General features: G+C 40.5%; 1 protein-coding gene across 1 annotated transcript in view; it reads left to right on the top strand.

The window, feature by feature from the left end:
- The window catches only part of REV3L (REV3 like, DNA directed polymerase zeta catalytic subunit), a 150,674-nt gene extending 137,436 nt beyond the window's left edge, over positions 1 to 13,238 (top strand). Inside the window, 2 exon segments of the mRNA XM_075597629.1 lie at positions 6,658 to 6,867; positions 10,902 to 13,238. Of these exon segments, the coding sequence (XP_075453744.1) occupies positions 6,658 to 6,867; positions 10,902 to 11,042 (351 nt within the window). The 3' untranslated portion in view covers positions 11,043 to 13,238.
- The last annotated feature ends 908 nt before the right edge of the window (positions 13,239 to 14,146 follow it).

Below are 14,146 nucleotides of genomic sequence, written 5' to 3'. Positions count from 1 at the left end.
CAATGCGCGGGGGTCGGGCAGCCAGGCGGGAGGACAGACAATCCTCTCCATGAGGAACGTGGCCCCGCGTGGCGCATGGTGCAGCCATGGCGACGGGAGAGCTGCCAGCCTCGGGACCCCCCCTGCCCCTGTGTTCGCATGCGCAGGCTGCAGCAAGCGCTGCCAGCCTGCTTCCCCGGACGGAGGGGAAGCGCCCTGGGGCAGCAGCAGCCGCGGGACCCCCCCCAGAATACCTCCCGTACCCCCCCCCCGCGTGCGCATGCGCAGGCTGCGGCCATGGTGACGGAAGAACTGCAGCCTCGGGACCCCCAGACCCCTCGCATGCGCATGCGCATGCGCAGGCTGATGCCAGTCTGCTTCCCCGCTCCCATTACCCAGAGCGTGGGACGGAGGGGGAAGCGCCTGGGCAGCAGCCGCGGGACCCCCCCCAGCCTACCGCCCCGAGCAAGCAAGCGGGGATAGAGGGCAGGGGGGGGTTGGGGCTGACCCAGAGCTGCCAGCCGGCCCTCTTCCTCGCGTCACACCCAATCAGGGAGGGGGATTATTTATTTTTTTTAAAAATAAAAAAATTGGCACGAGCAGGGGAATTCTTAGAGCTGCAGCAACGGCTCGCCAGCGGCCGAAATCCACTCGCGACGGGCGAGTAGTTATCATTAATTGTCGAACACTTTATATATATATATATATATATATATATATATATATATATATATATATATATATATATAATCTCTAATAGAACAGGGGGGCAGCTGGCACTCCCATCAAAGTGAAATGGTATGGTGCCTGTCCTGTAGAAATAAACAGAGAAAGCAGTCAACCCTAGCAAGAGAAGACAAAGGACAGCACTCAAGGATAAATGGCAACAAAAAAAACTGTATTCGGTCTTGTTTGTGCTGTACCATCTGAATACAGGTTTTTTTGTTGCCATTTATCCTTGAGTGCTGTCCTTTGTCTTCTCTTGCTAGGGTTGACTGCTTTCTCTCTATATATATCTCACTCACTTCACTAACTCTCTCTCTATAACTCTCTCTCTAACTCTCTCTATAACTCTCTCTCTCTCTCTCTCTAACTCTCTCTCTCTATAACTCTCTCTCTCTATAACTCTCTCTCTATATATATAACTCTCTCTCTCTCTCTCTATAATTCTCTCTCTCTATAATTCCCTCTCTCTCTCTAACTCTCTCTCTATATATATACATATATATATATATATATATATATATATATATATATAACTCTCTCTATAACTCTCTCTCTCACTCTCTCTCTATAACTCTCTCTCTATAACTCTCTCTATAACTCTCTCTCTCTCTCTCTATATATATATATATATATATATATATATATTATATATATATATATATATACAACTCTCTCTCTCTCTAACTCTCTCTAACTCTCTCTCTGTCTCTGTCTCTCTGTCTCTCTCTGTCTCTCTCTGTCTCTCTGTCTCTGTCTCTGTCTCTGTCTCTGTCTCTGTCTCTGTCTCTGTCTCTGTCTCTGTCTCTGTCTCTGTCTCTCTCTCTCTCTCTCTCTCTCTCCTCTCTCTCTCTCTCTCTCTCTCTCTCATATCTCTCTCTCTATATATATATATATATATATATATATATATAACTCTCTATCTCTCTATAACTTTCTCTCTCTCTCTCTAACTCTCTCTCACTCTCTCTCTCTCTCTCTCTCTCTCTCTAACTCTCTCTCTCTCTCTCTCTCTCTCTCTCTCTATAACTCTCTCTCTCTCTCTCTCTATAACTCTCTCTCTCTCTCTATAACTCTCTCTCTCTCTCTATAACTCTCTCTCTCTCTCTCTAACTCTCTCTCTCTCTCTCTCTCTAACTCTCTCTCTCTATATATATAACTCTCTCTCTATATATATATAACTCTCTCTCTCTCTCTATAACTCTCTCTCTCTATAACTCTCTCTCTCTCTCTCTATAACTCTCTCTCTCTCTCTCTCTCTCTTTCTCTCTCTCTCTTTCTCTCTCTCTCTCTCTCTCTCTCTCTCTCTCTCTCTCTCTCTCTCTCTCTAACTCTCTCTCTAACTCTCTCTCTAACTCTCTCTCTATCTCTCTCTCTCTCTCTCTCTATAACTCTATCCGCACACATGCAAGCAGCTGGCACTCCAACTAAAATTTTTATTTTCTGTGCATGTTCCATAAGCATAAACAGACCAAAATGTTCCCCCATGGAGAAATCAAGAAACGGCACTCAAAGATAGATAGATGCAAAAAGAAACCTGTATTTTAAGAATACATAGCACACTTATTTTCCAACATTTCGGTCCAGTAAGGACCTTCCTCAGGGTTTTGCTGGAGAACAATGGCACCAAGAAGATATTTAAACCCCAAAACAACCAGTGAAAGTCAATTAGAGGGAGCTAATTGACCAGGGGGACACGTCACAAGATCTAATCACTGACGTGCGGCAGCCATCTTGGACAGCTGGGCAACAACTGAATGCAATCCTGCATAAACAACTTGCGAGCATGCGTGTGGGAGGAGGGCTTCCATCCTTAGTGAGGGTGTAGTGGCGTCTCCGTTGCTAGGTACGCAAGCTCCGCATCTTTTCACCATAGCAATCAATATACCTAGATCACCGCGCATGCGCCGGTCCACAGCGCAGCCAGTCATAAACCGCAGGTCTATAGCTGTCGGGCGAGAGTGCTAGCAAAGTGTCCCCGTGTGGCGCCGTCTTGAGTCAGCTGAACAAAAGTCTGAGTGTAGTCCTGCATAAGAAGCTTGAGCGTATGCGCTCAAATCATTATTTTCACTGCAGTTTCTTCGAAGTCTGAGAATTGTCCGATAGCGATACCATTCACCAGAGATCTTGGGTGATGGCTGCTGGCTTGCAGAATACTGTTTGTGGCAGTGCTCTTACGAAAGAGGGTTGTATTAAGTGCACCATTCTCATCCCTTAAATATGGTGAGGTTCAAAAAGGATAATGATGCAACACTAGAGTAAGACGTAAATTGTAAGTGTTCGTATTCAGAATATCTATGAAAGTTTTCACTTAATGCGCTAACACTGACATCTGCACTGATATACTCCTAAAATCAATGCGGATGCTGGGTACATAACATTGGACACAGAGCTTTACCATTAGTTCTTCAATCTGACTTCACCAAATGGTGGATTGGGCTAGTGTACGCAGGGGATTACAGAGGTTGTATATCTAGCCCCTTGTCCTGGCCTGATTCTAAGGCACCCTTATATATCTTGATAGGGTAGAAAAAGACATAATAGTCTATTAACTATACACTGGTGCATGATCGAGAGCACTCATACAGCACTCGTACATTGATCTGTCACTATACATATGTTGCTCTATTTTTAAAACCCTATATTTTATATTCATTTTTGACATTAAAACTTATTTTAACTATTTCACAACGCCTCTTCAGTGTTTGAGTGCTTGGGAACTAGGTTTCTTGTTCTTGTGTATTAGTATAGCCCTTCCTATTGAGCATCTTGCTTCCATTACATTTAAGCTGTAGTGGGGTACTATCTGTGTCTCAATTAAAACATTTCACAGATGTGTGGGTAGCTAATATGAATGCAGAGCAATATGGAGCACTCAAGAGTCTGTGACACAACCAGACGAATGTATGTGCGGAATAGCTGTGCCTATGGAAAAAAATGTGAGATGGAACAAGAAAAGGGGGTTACACATACACAGCATCCCTAATGAAAGGAAAATGTATGCCAAATAGGAGATAAATATAGAATTGCATTTAGTCCCAAGCAGTAAAATGCACAAAACTCAGATAATGTTAAGCGAGTTACATGGCAAGCAACCAAGTGCAGACTGTCAAGGAAAAGAAGAAAGGCAGTGTTGCTTCACAAAAAGGAACCCAATTGGAAGTTCTCATTAAGGCCCTGTGGGTCCATAGTATTAAGTTCAAATATCATCCTCTTTTGCAGTTGGAGCAACAGTTTGCCTCTATCTCCACCCCGTTGGCGAGCATGCGCTGAACAATTGGCATGCACTTCAGGGCGGCAAGACTGTGTTTGAAGTGTCTCGCAACTGGCTGTAGTTTCAGGTTGTCGTCGTTGTCTGTGTCCAATAAGGCCTTCCGGATGGTTGAGTGATGCATGCAAATGCGTTCTTTGAGCATCCGAGTGGTTTTTCCAATATAATACATGCCGCACGGACATGAGCGTCAGAGGAAGGAGGGTTACCCTCAACCAGGTACTGTGAACAGGCACTACGAGGAATGACCAGACGTTTCCTGGACAGAGGCTATGATAGACGGGAGGTTGAAGATGCCTTAACAAGGGCAAAACTGGTCCCTCGTAGTCAACTTCTTACATCCGTGGAGAAGTCACATGCCACCGACCGTTTCAATATCAACACTACCTACACCACTACTTCGGGGACAATCAAGACAAATATATTGAAACATTGGCATATTCTTGCCAATGATAAACCAATAGGCAAGTCTTTTTTTAATCCACCACTGTTCTGTTACAGAAGGGGACGGAATATTGGTGATTCACTAACACAATCAGACTCGGTGACAAAGTACAGTAACCCCACTAATTGGCTATCAAGACCACCAGGAGTTTACAAGTGCCACGGTTGTACTAATTGTCAACACACTTTGATAAAGGGCTATTTTCAGCCCGAAACGTGTTAGAGTATTTTTGTACCTCCATGATGTCTACTCATTAATAAAAGTAATGTTTTAATCGTTGCATCTGCTTAGCCCCAGATTTTTGGATTTGTTGTGCTCCGTTTTTCCTCATTTGCATTTCTTCTCATCTGCTCTGAAGGACAGAAAAAACAGAACCGTGAGTAATATATATGAATATATTTGCTCTAGAGGATCTGCCTATCAATAGGAAATATTGACTCACAGTTGTTATTTGCATATGACAGCTGTGGGCTCTTTAAATACTCCAAAAGGCATTTCCTTATTCCATTAATGAGCTCTTCAATCAAGCTGATTCATTAACTCACTGTTTTTTTCAATATCTGTTTTTTCAATATCTGTCCACTCACCAACTAGATGTTTACTATATATCTTCATGGTACTACCAATCCTTCAACTTTGATGCACTGATATTTGAGATTAATTTCTCTATTTGCTGGCTAATTGTCAACACATGCTGCTCGGGAAAAAAATGTACACACCCTCATAGTGGCAAGGACATAAGAATTAAGGACTACATGAACTGCGAGAGTCGTTATGTGGTATATTTTATTCGATGTCCGTGCAAAGTGTATAAGGGCTTCGACTCATTATTGACCAGAATACACCAAAAGAGGACGGATAGAAACACCCTCCTTCAGGCTACTAGCCATAGTTTCAAGTCTCCCTGCATATACATATACCGGAGGCTAAGTACCTGGCATTTATGTCCATGATCAATGTCATCATTGGCACCTTATCTACTCTAGTAGTGCTGTTATACTAGTACACTTATCATGGACTAAAACATTGGGACTGCTATTCATTACTCCAAGCTGTGTGTATTGATGTATATTTGCCTAACTGGGACCTTGGTCCTTTATTACATACTCTTTAGAACTTGTATTATCTTGTTCTTTATTCCCTTAGTATGTGCCTGTCCGTTTCGGTTCACTACATTGTAGTCTGTTCTATTTAGTGTTGTTCACTCAGACCGGCCGGTCGCATTGGTTAAAGGCTGTTTACATGGCTTTTTACCATCATCTTCTTAGTGTCAGCTACTCTAATTAGTTAACCCAGCAGTTGCTTTCTCTCCACTTCAGAGCAATTGCCTTTCTATAGTGTTACCGTGAGGGTATAGGGACTGTTTTAGTATTATTGTATGTGATGTGTTTAATACATTTATATCTTTTTTGCTTGAGTGCTATTTGTTGGATACTTTTCTCTCTCTCCATCTCTCCCTGTTGATCTACATATATCTCTATTCTATTCTGCATTATCGCAACTGGACTAACACGGTTATTTCCATTCTATACATATACATACACACACACTATGTATATGTAGATTTTTTATTACACACATTAAAAGCTGATTACCTATGCTGTAATTAAAGGTTCCTTCATATTTGGACTTAAAATTATAGTTTCTTAAATGTCCTAGTACAGTAACGATTGTGCCGTTTTCTCCAAATAATCTCTGACCCTGAAGCGTTTACATCTAAATTTAGTTAACAATAAAATGTTAATTTAAAAAAATAAATAAAAAAAAAATAAAAAATACTGCGGAATGTGATATAAAGTTACTCTACAGGTCTCACTAGTACTGTTTACAACAACCGGGTTTACAGAAAGGTTTGCCTATATTGATAATATATTTTATTTTATTACACCCATGTTGCTGTGATAGATATTGTTTTGCAGAACTTCAGCCAACACCTTTTTATGGTTGCCTGTATTAACGTCAGAGTATTCAGGGATACAATCCATATCTTTGCATTTTATGCTACAATCTGAGGATATATTTGATTTTTCTGAAAAATATTATATTTATTTTAATTCAGGTCATTAACATTTATACAGAAAGGTCTAAAGATTCCATACAAAAACTCTGATAAAATGAGTCTCTGAATGTTTCTAGTTTTAATCCAATGATATCCGTCTGCAAACAATCCCCATATCCATCCTACCGACAATCTGTTCTTTACATTATTAAAATAATGCATCTCTTTTTATATATTCAGATTCAGAAGGCCTTCTCGACAGCACGAAATGAGCAGGAGGGGAGAAAAGGCACGATTTCGCAGTATTTCACAACTTTGCATTGTCCAACTTGTGATGAATTGACACAGCATGGAATCTGTAGTAAGTGCAGAAGTCAACCACAACACGTGGCTGTGATCCTTAATCAAGAAATTCGAGAGCTGGAACATAAACAAGACCAACTAGTCAAGGTAGGAAGCAGAAAGTTTTTTTCCATTTTGTTTGGAAATGTTGTTCCAAGCCTGAAATGTTAATACATTGCAATTAGTTGTGCAAAGGTCTTCAGATTTGTTTTCAAGGGGAGGTATTGCCGGGACAATGTGCCTACATGCACCCAGGAATCACTCATGATTCCCGGGTACATTTTTGGGATATCCAGCAACTGTGGACCTCGGCTACCTAGGCACATTCTGACAACACTTTCTCCGCAAAACCCCACTTGAAACTCATACTACAGCAATCTCTGCTTGCTGACACTCTCAGAAAGATAAAAACACACAAAATACTTTATTACCGCACATGACAGGTTATGCATGTACAAACCGTGGGCTCAAGACCGGACACTCTGGAACCTCAATACATGGATCAGAGGTAACCAAACGGGCTTAAATCTTTGTGAGCCTGGTTACACCCTCACCATCACAGCCCCCACCTCAGAATGATTCTCTCCCTTGCAAACCAACAGGAAAAATATCTAGCTTGATATCGGTTGTAACCCAAGTTTTGACCATACGGTCGATACACTACCGGACAAATACACAAAGTGTCCCATGATCCACTTTGTTTTCTTAACAGTATCTGAAAAATAATATATAGTATTTAACACAATTCCGGTCTAATATAACGTTTGCAGAACACAAAGAACACTGTATGACGTAAGACACTGTACATACAGGTAAGGCCCTATAGATGCACTCAAGATCTGAGGAGGGAGAACACCCTGAAAAATAAGCAACACAACAGAAGAAATCTGGACAAACCTGAGATTTAATGTATAAATATGCTTTATTATTGTTAATAAAATGGTTGGTACCGGAACATATAGTGAATGAGGTGAACTGAATGCAAAAAAGTGCTAGTAGGCAAAATGTCTGAAGTGTATCCAAAAATGGAACAATGAACGTAAGCACTATAATTCCAGAAAGCACTGAACCTATGCCTATGATATAAGGCAATAGGGGCTAACTCTGGTGTGTGACGTCACCAGAACGCTATATATAATATATACACTCACATGGGGCACTAAAGTGTGTATAGGCACATAATAACTGTCAATCATGCATCAATGATGTTCTATATAGGTAACATAACAGTGGCAATGATAAATCAGTAGTGTAAATGTAGCACAAAAACACACAAGTGTAAAACTGCTGACATAAACCAATGTGATGGTCAAAGAGCAATAAGAGGCGTGAAACCCCACCAAAACTGACCCTGTTAGTGAGTAACTACACACAGGGACAGAAATGTGGGAAAGGGAGTACCCTGCACACCAATATATGCTAGCCCTGTGGGGGGAGAGAAATGCAACAGGATTGTGTAGTCCAAAAGGTCTGACCCGCAATAACATACCCCTACAACACACGGGGGGGAGAGGGGGGGAAGAGGACCCTGAATCACTTATCTGTACTGGCCCTGGGTACACGATCTGTTAAAGCAGCCTGGATGAGTGTCTCATGGAGTGTGCAGCTGAAGGGAGCTCGAGCAGGAACTCGTGAAGTCAACTAGAAGCTGCAGGCATCCATATTGGAAAACATAACATGTGACGTCATCACGCCCTCTGACGTCCGTTTCGCAATAGCTTCTTCCAAGAGAAGCTTCTAGTGACTAGCCTATGAGACACTCATCCAGGCTGCTTTAACGGATCGTGTACCCAGGGCCAGTACAGATAAGTGATTCATGGTCCTCTTTCCCTCTTTTCTGTCCTCTTCCCCTCTTTTCAAGATGGATTAATAGGGAGTAACTGGAACGCGGCTTCTATATCAATTTTTGCCATTAATGCTCCTTTTATTTTAACAAAAATACTCCCTGATCAAAACTTGAACCATTGAACCTTTTGGATACAATAGGTTATATATAAGCCTAAAAGTTAAATTTTCTTTTATTATTATTTTTTAGGCACAATTAAACTATTAAAATCTAACCCATTAGATTGGGCTCTAATATTATCCCTATGCTTATCCTGCCCACAAACTTTTCAACAGTTAGATCAGGTACCCTTTCATTATCTACAAACTCATTTCTAGATAATTGTTTTTAAGAAGCCAGCAACTCATTATGACTACTGTTAGACGATCTCTGCTCCTAGCCAAGTTTTCCTCTGCCTCCCAACCAAGACAGTGTCTTCACTTGATCTGGATGTGCTTGCTTCTGTTAATACAGACTGTAGGGATACCATCGCCTGCTTGCTTCTCCTTTCTACCTCTGCCGATCCTGGAAGGATTTTCAGACCTCAATTTCTCCCCTGCTGTCTTTCTCGCAGTTGTTTTGCATATATTCTTTATCTGCTGCCAGTGCTTGCTGTCTGCTCTTTCGTCACGCTACTTCAGGAGACCTCGATCTAAGTTTCTTCTGGGACCTTGCTGCATCCCGCACCAGCCTCCTGGGTCCTTCAGACCACCTTCCCAACAGGGGAGCAGGTCTGCTACTGCTGCCTCCAGCTCTGGTGCCCTGCTTGGCTCCTCAGTCTGCTCATCGACAGCTGCATGCTCCGCCCCAAAGCAGCTCCGGAGCCAGTCACCAACACCCACTTGAGTAGCCTTTATTAGGCTGCATCCTCTGTGCTGCTGACCATGCTCATATTTGAGTGGTGACGTCGACAACTCTCCAAGCATGAGCACTCGGCTGTCCGTACGCACGAGCGGGGGTACGGGCCGTGGCCAGGGGTGTGGCTGAGCAGTGATTGGCACTGATTGGTTGAGGAGGTCATGTGACCACTCAGCGCGCCTGAAAGACAAATGAATGTCTCTGCGAGCGCCTAGCGCCCGAGAGATTACGGGCGTGCCGCGTGAGTGTGGCTGGACACCTTCCCATTCATTGTGCTGACCGCTTCAAGCACGGTCAGCGGCACAGAGGACGCAGCCTTAGTCGGATGAACTCCAAGAGCTCCCCCAGCTCCCTGCCTGCTTCCAAAATGAGTGCCATTCTGCTTAGCCACGATGTGTGTGTGTGGGGGCAAAATTATTTACCGAGTGCTGCCCTGAGATCTAAACCCACTGTATTTATACCCTACCCGCCAAATTGCCCCACGAGCTCCTGCTAGCGCTCACGACCACACTTAGCAGCCAAATGGAGCACTCCAGCACATTGGCCCCTTACTAATTGACAATAGCCAAGTGGCTGGGCAACTGCCAAGTGTCAGCCAAGGGACCATTGTCCACACAGACATGCTTTCCCTTGACCTAGAGCCAGATTGGCAGCTCAATCGAATAGCAATCATGAAAACAAGCAGCAACAAGCCTAAATAAGCGATAGACTATTAATCCTTACATGACATTGTAGGTTGGTGTTCATGTTTCTGCTGTGTATGGGCATTGGTCATTTGCAAAAATGTTTATATAGGTTTTGATCAAATGTAGGTATAAAATAACTTCATTATTTTGAATAACAAAATAAAGTTGTGGTATGTACTCAAAATTAGCGGATTAAGTGATGTCACTTTTAAAAAATGTAGACATTCAGAATAAATGTTCCGTTTCATGAATAATAATTGAACATCCAAAAATATAACTTCCCATATATGGGAGGAAAAAAAATTGCCTGCGTACATTTCGGTGATATGTTTGGGTGTAAAGAGCGAAATTGTTAAAAAGTTCAAAAAAATAAAATAAAGCTTAAAGCAGTCAGAAAAAAGGTTAGTTGATGAGCAATCATTTTGCAGGTCTGTCCTTTATTTGTATACTGTAATGTACAATTTAGCTTTATATGCAATAAAATGCAACCTATATGGCTATGTGAATTTCTCAATTGAGATGCAACACCAGTGTAGTGTGGAACATTACCTTTAATCCCTCCACTGGTAACGAGCGGTTCATCAATCTATCGCTTGCAGTGTTTTGCTGGTCTCTCTGGAAGTCGAGGGATATGAAAAATGTCTCCCCACGGCTCGTTTTAATCTTCCTTGAGCAACGAAGCCTGCAACCTTCACACATTGGCATTGTCAGGAGAATGCCTGTGCTGGTAATGCACTTTAGTGTATATCATGGTTTCATTCTTTTCTCTCTAGATATGCAAGAATTGCACAGGTTGCTGCGATCAACAAATCCAATGTGTGTCCCTCAATTGTCCGGTACTATTCAAGCTCTCGAGAGTGAGTCGGGAACTATCAAAGGCGCCCTACCTACGTCAACTGCTAGACCAGTTTTGAATTGTGTTCTAAGATGACTGGTGCTATTTCTTTCAGTGTTTATCACACTACAAACTGTTGTGCATGGTGCTGTTTCGATTTTGCATTGTTTTCATGATTTTCAAAATTGATTTAATATGACTATTATTATTATTCTAAGTAGCACACTTATCTCCATCAGTGCTGGGGGTTAACTTGCGTATTGCTATCTTTATACAATGTACAAAGTATTATTTTTTTCCTTTATTTCACCTTTGTAACATACAGTTTTATAATGCAGTTTGAACTTGCTAGAGAAATCATACTGTAAATCACTTTCTTACAATAGCCTTTGTTTACTTCCCAGCTGACAGCTGAGGAAGGAGCACTGAAAACTCACTGAGAAGTTTATTAGAATGCACCTCTATTGATACTGTACGTCGGACACCGATGTATCTGTTAAACTCTAGATCACCCGTTTTCTTTAACTTTAATTGCTAAATATGTTGTAAATATACCTTTTTTACTTTTTAAACAACGGAGTAAAATAATGTGCAATGGATTTTATACAAATCATTTGGAAGTTGGTAGGTATTTCCTGTGCGTTTTGCTCCACTCGGAGTACCTTTTGTTATGTTGATCAGACTGTGCAAATAGTATTTACGTGTTGCATTTCAAGCTATCATTTTCTTAAAAAATGGCAAAATAAAAAAAAAATGACTTGCTGTCTTGCTTTAGCTATTTATGGGGCATTGTGAGGAACTGTGCAAATACTTTTTTGTTACAAAACTGTGGGACTGTTGCAATACTTTAAATATAAGATTTATTCCATTTTGCTTGTTTTGTATAGACCTTTCTATTGTTTCTAAATATGCTTAAAATATTTTTCTTTCCTTATGTACAGTTACATCTTATTTGCCATCATCCTAATCTGTGTATTTAGATTATTTGTATAACTGTATAAAATGAAAAAAGGAATTATGTGGTAAGTGTATTGTTTTCTAAACTGGAAATAATTTTGTTTGAGAAGTTAATAATGGAAACAATATTAAAATTGAATAAAATATGTAACATGGTGACACTGAATTTTCTTGTGCAACAAACATTTGAAGAGCCAATTTGAAGTTGCAGCTACCAATGTACAGAAACTCATCAGCTATTAATCTGGAAGAGAAAAAAAAGTCTGAATTTCAATGGGGGGGGGGGAAGAAAAGTGTTTCCCTTTTGGTTCTGTACACTGTTGGCTTCTGTTTAAGACCAATAATCAAGACTGGTGAATTAACTTGTTATTAAATTATTGCAAACGGCTTTTAACCACAACTTAACGTACTGTTGTGATGACAATGGAATTCCCTCCCCGTTTTGACTCACATTTTATCATTGTACTCGGTGTTTACTTGCCTGTTTGTAGCCTGATTTCACTTGATACTGTAGCTGAGTGTGTCCGTACCATTTTGCAAACACAAGTTTTACCCTCTCAACTAACCAGCATAACTCACATGGTGAGTGAAACCATAATCTATTTATAATAGCAGCAGATATAATCTTTGCCCTTGGCTTCTAGAGTAAAGGAACTTTGCACAGATATCACCATGAATCAATCGTAGTATATACAAGACGTGCATCAACAAACACCTGTTTATTCATATTTTCAAAACACATACAAGTAAGGCATAGTGACAATTGATTCATAGCTTTTTGCAGTTGCTGCCAATACCACAGCAAAATAGAAAACACTGCCAAAAATGGCAATAGTGTATAAATACATGGAAAATGATGATTCTATCGTGTATTTTTTTATTTTATTTTTAAACTGGCAAATCGTTGGGACAGTAAGTTTGGTAATGTGCAGATATTTACTTCTAGATAAAGCTCTGGTAAGAAAGGAATGTGTGCATTGTAATTTGAAAACGTCTCCCAAGGCCATAGATTGAAGCTTCATTGATCAGTGGAGAGCACAAGGTACAACAGGTACTGTATAAGGAAATATTCATTTTAGTGGTCCTTTACATGGCCATGCATATTACACTTTCAAGAATCTACCCCTTGAAAGACCATAAAGGCTCAATTGCAATAATTGGAGATTATTACCTGCTCAGTAATGCACTCGTTGGCTTGGGGGTCCTCAAACCTCAACCAGGTAATTAAAGTGCCTGTCTTCTAAAATGCAACAAATTAAATAATGTGCTATTTATAAACATTTTGCTTTTCTTGGAACCAATATTTTGATATATAGGCATCTTAAATCAAAATATAAAAGGTGTAGCCTTTTGCTAGAATTCTGGGGTAACACTGAAATTAGTGCCAACCATTTTTTAGTTCTAATAATTTAACTATATAACTTTGTTCAAAGTGCCTTAAAATAATTGGTTCTGTGCATGATTTAAAGGTATTTAAAACCTGTTAAGCTTTCAAACATCTTTGTTCATGTTTTAGAAATAAGCATACAACTTACTAGGTTTATTCAATAAACAAACTTTTTTGGCTTGCTAAGAAACATCCCAAACTACATTAAATCTGCAGAAATACATTGTTTATGCTAAATCACTAAATACTGTACACTTTCTTTATATGGATTGTGAAACTAGGCTTGTAAAGAAGTGGTACCAAATGTACCAATTATACAGCACACCAGTCTGGACCTGTCTTGATGAAGTTGTGAAATAAACGCAGAAATGTTTATGCAATAAATTAATATTTATTTATTATATCAAGACTGGTGTGCTGTATCCGTTGGGGATTTGCAGGTCTGCAGCAATGGTTTATGAGAGCACCCATCAAATGTACAGCAACGACTCATTGAAAGTGTGCATACCCTGCAACTTCTATTTTGGACTATGATACAATCACCTTTCGATTACTGGGTATTTGTTATAAACCGTGAAGCAAATAAAATGTTTATACAATTTATTGTATTCTCAAAGAATACAGAATATAGGCATACCTATAAACAGTGGTCGACAAATCACCAAAAAATCTACTCTCTGAACAAAATAATCTACTCGCCACCTAGTACCACACGTGTGCTGCTTGGGCCAATAGAAGCTCGCCACGATGTTAAATCCACTCGCCCGGGGCGAGCAAAAGAATAGGGTTGTCGAACACTGCCTATAAATGCACAAGCTCTTCGTGCTCATGAGTTATTT

Source organism: Ascaphus truei, chromosome 4 (assembly GCF_040206685.1).
Source record: "Ascaphus truei isolate aAscTru1 chromosome 4, aAscTru1.hap1, whole genome shotgun sequence".
Taxonomy (NCBI): Eukaryota; Metazoa; Chordata; class Amphibia; order Anura; family Ascaphidae; genus Ascaphus; species Ascaphus truei.
The sequence above is the reverse complement of the archived record's forward strand: the minus strand, read 5'-3'. Positions and strand labels throughout refer to the sequence as shown.